Genomic DNA, 8,163 nt, shown 5'->3' with positions numbered 1-8,163 from the left:
ACATACATACATTTACAATTCTCCTACAATACACACAATTAACTCAAAAGTCAATATGGCACACGTATACTTGAATTGAAACAACAAGATTGAGCCCAAAGACAAACGTTCTTGAGTAGAATAGAGGTTTAACATGATATATAGGTTTGGAACTTGGGGGGTCAAAGTTATAGTATACACTCATGTAATGTGATCTCATTAGCTGAACGTTTAACACTTGATGCACTCAACACGTATACGCGTGTGCCATAACTTTCTTAACATGCTATATAAAGTTTTCAGTTTGACGCTGACCTTTGAAATAGCATTTGTTTTGTGGAAAAGATTGAATATGTGACCTTCAAGATAGCATTTGAAAAGTAAGTAGGGCTTATCCTTTTGAATGTGCTGCATATGTTAACCCGTTTGTTAAGCGTTTAGAAATTGATGTGTTGAATAATGTAAGGACCTTTAACATAACTTTGAAGTTTGATCCGTAGAAAGCAGCCCCCCCCCCTCTAACATTTTCAACTTAAGGATGACATTCAAAGTAACTTTGGACCGTAAGAAGGGCACATCACCATATATGTGCTACATATGTAATCTTGCTTGTTTAGCGTTTAGCACCTGATGTATTTCAACTTAATTTTGACCTTCAAAATAACATTTGAACAACGGGAAGGAATCATTGCTTTTTTTATGCCGAATATAAATCTAGTTTGTTCAGCGTTAAGTCCTTGATCCATTGAAGACGTGGACCAAAGCTTTGCAAGTATGCTTTTATTTTTTAAATTAAACGATGAACTTCAAAATAGCTTTTGAACTATAGGAAAAGGTCGTTTCTTTGTATGCGTTGAATATGTAGTTTCACCAGCCTTTAGCACCCGAGGCAAGGTAAAACATTCAAAAACTTTTTATCAAATTTTTAAACTTGATGTTGACTTTCGAATTAACATTTGAACCATGGGAAGGGATGGCTGCCTTTTATGAGCTGAACATGAACATAAATCTAGTTTGTTCAGCGTTTGGGGCTTAGTGCAAGGAATAGTGCTAAAAAAACTTTCTTAAAATCTTTTTAAAGTTTTCAACTAAACTATGAACTTCAAATTAACATTTAAACCGTTATGAAGGGCTCGTTCTGTATTTGTTCTAAATATGTGATCTAGGTGGTTCAGCGTTAAGCACTTGTCTTGTATTGAATACGTTTGGTAAAACTTTCTTATAAGATACTTATAAGAAAATAAGATTCTTATAAAATTCAACCATAGCAATGGATCATTCACTTGTATGTTCCAAACACAAAGTCTTGCGTTTGTTCGGGTTTAGCACTCGATCTATTGAATACGTGTGACAAAAGTTTCTGAACATACTTTTAAACTTTTCAATTGAATTACGATCTTCAAAGAAACATCTAAACCATTTAAAGAAATCATTCCCCTATATGTAACGAAAAATCGCGTTTTTTAGTGATGACTACTTGATATAAGTGTGGCAAAACATTTCTTAACATACTTTGAAAGTTCCTAGTAAACTATGACCTCCAAAATGATACTTGAACCATATGACGAGCTCATCGTTATGTATATGCTAAATTTGCGATCTCATTTATTCGGCGTTTAGCGCTGAGTGTATGGAATGCATACGCCTGGACTTTCTAGACATGCTTTTCGTTACCCATGACACTACATTCAAAGTTTAACACTTACCGTTGACCTTATCAATGTGTCTAAACTTTTGATTGACGGATAGAACAAAGTTATAAACCTTTTTTCCTGACTCTCTTTCTGAAATTGGTTATGGAATTCTGTAACGACTTTTAAACGCTAAGAGATAGAAGGTAGCTTGTAAAGGTTAACACCTCAAATTAATGTATTAAAATCAATAAGTAATTCCCTTTATCATAGCTTTATCATCATCATCATCCGGGCGTGCTGGTATAGCTTTATACAACTCTGTTATTAAAGATATTTGAGGTGACATTCAAAGTTTTACGTGACGTTGACCTTATATAAAGAACTTTATCTAGAAACTTTGCGATTGGCATGAATGGAAAGAATATACTTCACAAAATCCCAAACATTGACTTCTAAACGGAAGTCAGCATTGCGTTAAAATTTTTAACTCTCCGTACACAAAAGTAAAGTGCTTACCAACAAGCTCTCGATCAGTCCTCTGGTCCTCTTCAAGTTGAAATGACCCAGAGCCTAAGTCACAAATCCGGAACGGAAGTGTGACGTCAGCAAAGGGCCAAATGTGCTTGCAAATCGGTATCGGCCCCCGTCTCGGTTGATGGAAGGTTGTCAGGCTCTGATGTAAATGGCCTCTTTCACTCCCCTGAGAAAGTAATCCTGTACAGAATCCAGTGAAATGACCCCCTGGTATGGTAGACTTGCTGCTAGAGTAGTTGAATCTAAAGGATATGCATTCAAAGCCCAAGCTGTTGCCAACGCTGTGCCCTTGGATGGTCAACGTCTACAAAGCAGGTCTTGAAGACTCTTCATTACGACTCAATGATCACTAGGAGGAACTTGCAAATGACAGATCCAGCTGGAGATTCACACTGTCCAGGGAGCTAAATTCAGGAGAAACCAGACTGATTCGTATGGCTGAAAACAAAGTGGATCCAGAGAAAAGAAACCAGCAGACTTGCGTCAGGTTACAGATGTGCCCTATGTGGCAGAGAATGTCAGGTTACAGATGTGCCCTATGTGGCAGAGAATGTCAGGTTACAGATGTGCCCTATGTGGCAGAGAATGTCAGGTTACAGATGTGCCCTATGTGGCAGAGAATGTCAGGTTACAGATGTGCCCTATGTGGCAGAGAATGTCAGGTTACAGATGTGCCCTATGTGGCAGAGAATGTCAGGTTACAGATGTGCCCTATGTGGCAGAGAATGTCAGGATACAGATGTGCCCTATGTGGTAGAGAATGTTGTTTAGGACTGTGTACCCATAGCCGAAGGTGTAAGACTGATATCAATGATGATTTAGCCACGGCAAATACTGACTGAAGGAGTCCATATGTAGTCTCGGTTAGATCTACCTATCACTTCAAAGAAATAACTTGTCCAAGCGCCCAAATTCCGTTAGCTAACTGTCATTGAAACCAAATACTACAGTCGCGGTGCAAGCGAACGTTGAACTCTCTGTTTCCCCGTGTGGACTAAGTTCCTTGGACTTAGAGGAAATTGAAATTCTTTTCGGGCAAGGCATGTGTTACGGGGTTATATTCGCTACTTATGACGTCAATCCAGTGGCCCGTATACGGGTGAGCTTCAAATTTTATACACGGTTTTTGAACTATTATAGCACGTTACAGAACTTATTGTGCAAGCTAGCAAACTTTCCTGGGGGGATACTAACACTCTTGTCCATTTTCTGTCTGCCTGTCAATTTTTTTTTTTTAATTTGGGGAAGTTGGTGACTAGAACTTTTGTTCTACTCAACATAAAATCAGACAGGATAAAGTGGCCCTGCACGCAAGTTGTAAAACATAGTTTAACAGTGCCACTTAACATACATATAAATAAATGAATACAGATAGAATAACATCAGATACAATAATTGAACAAACTTAAACGACTTACGTCCTGTGCACCAAAACACCCCTACCCACCCCATGTATAAAGTAGACATTTCATAAATATATGAAGTTAGAAAATTTTATGTATTATAACAATAGGGCTAAAAAAACGCTGAGCAACATGAACGAATGTTTGTGTGAATAGGGGAAGCTTGGAATTAATTTCAACATTAAATAAAGGCGAACCTCTAAGGTTTATAGAAAGTTTTAGATTGATATATACTGGTATCATTTGCCAAGTTGAAAACTATAGTCATGACTACAACATACATTCGTGCCACCTTTTAATACTATCAAAACTAGACTTTTCAACATTGACATATGATATAAATGCCTTGGGGTTCCGAACTGTGTTCTTGACCAAATTACTTTTGACATGTCAGGCCATTACAGACTTAAGTGGTTTCTCCCATCGTTCGATGATCAATAGCCTAGCTTTTTAGTGACACATTCCATTTCACTTTAAAACTAATTCCTCTTTCTACTTAAAACTCGATCGCGTCGCGCTCACACATGTACTGTCATGACCTTAAGCAAATGTATATAACCTTCCATTTCATACTGTGTATATCATACAAGATATGAAAATGTGACTGAAAAGAGAACAAAAGACACAAAACGTACAGATATTCGATTTTTTTTATAATTCGTTCCGCGATCTCTGAAATTTTAGGTCGCGGAGAGCGGTCGTCCTAGTGGAAAAGTGATATAAGATACATTAGGCCAGAACAAGTAAATTTCATAGATGACATCCTATGCAGAGTGCGAAAAAGTAAGATAGCGCGGGAAAACAAGATGTGTAAAACAACGGCTTTTTTTAACAATCAAATAGATGCCATAAAGGTTGTAACAAGATTAAAAGTGACATGTACATCGCAACTAAAAAGGCTAGTGTAGAAAAAGTAGTAGTGTGGTAAACTGGTATCATTTACCAAGTTGGCAACTACAGTCATGGCTTCCATCGGTTGCACTTTTAAAACTGCCCAATAATTTTCACGTCTGCAACGACTACTTCTAGTATAATTATTAGGCTGAAACTCCTGTTAAGACTGTGGTCACACTTCCAAACTGGGACCCCGGCCGGGTAGCTTATAGGAACATATTAGGATATACAAAAGACAACAAAACACACAGAACGTAAAATAATTAGTCGTGAGCATAATTCCTATTTGTAGTTTCTTGATAAATACTGTAATTTTTCATTTGCGCAAACATCCCGGCCGGGCCCCGGTTTGGAAATGTGGCCGCAGCCTAATTTGGACAAAGAGTAAGCATTCATGTTGTTAACTTGTATAAACAACAAGCATTCACGCTGTTAACGGAGCAAAAATATTTAGATGTGAAGGTAATATCGATGGACGTCGTTATTGTAATTGTTGGTCAACATACTTCACATTATTAGGATCTTTCGTATTTAGGTCACTTTCTATAAGTGTAAAATAAGAACATATCAATTTCAGGCGAAAGGTATTTTTGACCCTGCGAATGCAATTTATTTGTTTTTGTTCAGACAAATGACATGTAAAGCCAAGAGGGTAACAATTTTAAATGATTCAAATTTCAGAACTTGACAGACATGGGGAATGTCAAAACAACATAGTCATTGGGACACTCCGTCGAAGATCACGGTTTGGCTGTAGAATTTACAGAAATGTGTCCAAGAGGACAAAAAATACAGGAAGTGTTAACATGGTCAATTTGAGTTTCTGTTCATCTAGACATTTGTCTTACTACTTCCAGATCTCTTACATAGTAACATAGACAGCTAACAACGTTTAATACAATAATTTTTGGCAACTAACAGTCTAAAATCAAGGGGTTAAGTGATCTACCTTACTATTCATGGGATTCTAAGTAGGAGAAAAGTGCACTGCTATTACAAAAGACTTTGGTCTACAGAAAACATACAAGTCACATGGTGCATTAACCATTGTTTACAATGAAAGCTAGATTATTTGACCGATGGGTCAGAGTCCAACGTACCCTGCCTTATCTAGTACCTTGAGTTACATATAGACAGCTTCAAAGAAAATTACACCATGGACAAAATAGTTCAACTCAAAAGATTTTGTCATTTCCGCTATTGACTACGTCTCAATAAATATCTAGCTTAAGCTTATGACTCTGTTCAGCCTTCCCAAGGTAGTTGGCCGCCGTGCAAGTGTAGTTCCCGGCATCCTCAACGACGGTAGCCATGATGACGAGAGTTCCGTCGTCTTGTACGTCATATCCGGTATACTCAGTGAGGTGAGGAGAGATCACAAAACCCCTTGGGGTGGTCCAAAACAGGTGGGCCGTCGGGCAGCCGCCCACTTTACACCTGGGCGTGGGGAAAGAAAAAGTTGAAATAAGATGCAAAACTACCGCATGTTCTCAACGTTTATCTACCAACTGAAACATCCCAATTGAATTTCTTTCAGTCTAAAACTTTCCTATCTTCAGTTTACCATAAAAATCATATATATATATATATATATATATATATATATATATATATATATATATATATTATATGATTACGTACTTAAGATAAACCAAAACGGTATAATAGATTAGGCTGGAATAATATGAAACGCAAATAGGACATTATATTTGGGAAAATTAATATTTCCTCTATGCCTTACCTAAGTTTTGCGGGTTGACCGACAGCAGTGCTGTTGTCACTCCCTGATGTGTCGACAGAGGGCGCCTCTTGATGCTCACAGTCACAGGTGAGGTTTGCCAGAGGAATGTCTCCCAAATTTCGACCTTTATACTTTTCAGGACCGGAGCAGTGGATATTAGTAATAACTGACTGACCGGGAACGTTAACGGCCTGTGAAAATGGTTTCATCTGACAGTCACAGTACCAGCGATTTCCCTGGTCAGCGTAGAGGTAAAATGGAAAAGCGCGGTCATATTTCAAGAGGTCACCTGGCAGCCATGTTAGATTGTTGTTGGTAACGTCGATAGAATGCACACTTTTTAGACCATGGAAAGCTGCGGGGTCAATGATTGACAATTTGGCATTGCTCAAGCGCAAACTGGAAAGCGTTGTCAAGTTTCCAAACGACCAATCAGGGATGTGTACCAGAGGATTTCCTGAGAGGTCAAGTTGGGTCAAGTTTGTGAAGGGACGAAGAGATTTCACCGGTACCATTGCTAACATGTTATTGGCAAGCTGCAAGTTAGATACGTTTGACACGGAAACAAAGTCGTTTTCGTCAAGAGTCTCTATCTTATTGTGGCTAAGACTGAGAATTTCAATCTGTTTTACCGCGGAAAGTGCATTTGAGGGTACTTTGCTTAGCTCGTTTCTTTCAACCCGAAGTTCAACCAAACTGTGGAGTCCGGTCAAGGCGTCGGGTGCAAGTCCGCCATCTTGGATTGCAGAAATGTTCGAAATGTCCAGCTTCAAAAGGGAGTTAAGAGATGCGAATCGTCCCCCGGGCAAACTTTGGATAGGGTTGTTTGAAATATCCAGAATGCGGGCATATGTTATTACGTCCAGTCTTTCGGGTATGGACTGCAAAAGGTTGTTACTGACAGATATGTCTGTCAGCAAAGGCATGCCCTGGAAAGACAGTTTCGTCAGACGATTGTTGTTCAAGTTCAAGCTTCCCAAAGAACGAAGATTCGCCAATGCATTGCCCGTATCCATCAGTTCATTGTTGCTTAAATCTAAAGAATTTAACATAACCAGATCCTTAAAGTCGTCCTCATTGAGGAACTCAATCTCATTGTCGTTGAGTGCCAGTGTGAGAAGATTTTTAAGGCCAAGCAAAGCACTACGAGCAGATACCAGCATATTATGGTCTAGCATGAGGAAAAGCATCTCGTCTTGAGTTTCGAACGCGCGTGGCTCAATAGATTTTATCTGACTGTTGCTCAGGTTTAGAGTCTGAATTTTTAAACTTCCCGTGAATATGTTGGCCCTGATATTGTCAATTTCATTTTTGCTTACATCAACGATCACTAGGTTCTTAAGGTTTGAAAAAGAGGCAGTCTGCAGTTTTGTCAAACCAGCACTTTTTAGATATACCTCTCTTAACATTTTGTTTTCTGCAAAGAAGTTGGTCGGTATGATTTCTAGTTTATTATCTTTAGCAAGAAAACTGGTCAAATTCTTCACGTCTTTCAAAATTGAAGGGTCAACTTTGGCTAGAGACAATCCTGGGTTGCTTGAGAGTGAGAGCAGTGACAGGTTGGTGAGGCCATCAAAAGCACCGGGTTCTATGATTGTTAGTTGATTCCCGTCCAGAAGCAAACCTGTGAAACGGGACATAAAACAATTTTCACTCAGCACAAATGATGTACATGGGTCTATAAGATCAATTTACAGAGAAGACTGGCAATCAATTCAAAATTCAAACATACCCCAAACCCTTCTGGATTGGAAAGGCAAATGTGAAACAAGTATCGTTTATAAATGCACAACTAATCAAACAATTAATTAAGCACATTTTTATATGTCAAAACAATGAAATCAAAGGACAGACGTTTGTACAATCCTATAAGGTCTTCAAATCAATTCATATACTTATCTGTCTGTGTCTGTATGTGCATGAGATAGAGAGAGAAAGAGGGATACCGAGAGAAGGGAGAGAGAGAGAGAGAGATGTG

The 8,163-nt window shown here is 38.6% G+C and overlaps 1 protein-coding gene across 1 annotated transcript; it reads right to left on the bottom strand.

Moving 5' to 3' along the window:
• Window positions 1-4,244: 4,244 nt before the first annotated feature.
• Window positions 4,245-7,807, bottom strand: LOC118423753 (platelet glycoprotein V-like). Its single transcript, XM_035831960.1, has 2 exons — window positions 6,186-7,807; window positions 4,245-5,881 (listed from the first exon to the last, which is right to left on the bottom strand). The coding sequence occupies exons 1-2, from the start codon at window positions 7,592-7,594 to the stop codon at window positions 5,656-5,658; spliced, it is 1,635 nt and encodes a 544-aa protein (XP_035687853.1). The 5' UTR covers window positions 7,595-7,807; the 3' UTR covers window positions 4,245-5,655.
• Window positions 7,808-8,163: the final 356 nt, after the last annotated feature.

The sequence above is a fragment of the Branchiostoma floridae genome, chromosome 10, assembly GCF_000003815.2.
Source record: "Branchiostoma floridae strain S238N-H82 chromosome 10, Bfl_VNyyK, whole genome shotgun sequence".
Lineage (NCBI taxonomy): Eukaryota > Metazoa > Chordata > Leptocardii > Amphioxiformes > Branchiostomatidae > Branchiostoma > Branchiostoma floridae.
This window is presented reverse-complemented; position numbering and strand designations above follow the sequence as displayed.

Bases quoted from the DNA above. Each gene is read 5' to 3' on its own strand.
- LOC118423753 (XM_035831960.1), bottom strand. From the start codon at position 7,594: ATGTTAAGAGAGGTATATCTAAAAAGTGCTGGTTTGACAAAACTGCAG. The intron at 5,882-6,185 runs GTAAGGCATAGA...CCCCACGCCCAG, and splicing joins GGTCAACCCGCAAAACTTAG to GTGTAAAGTGGGCGGCTGCC.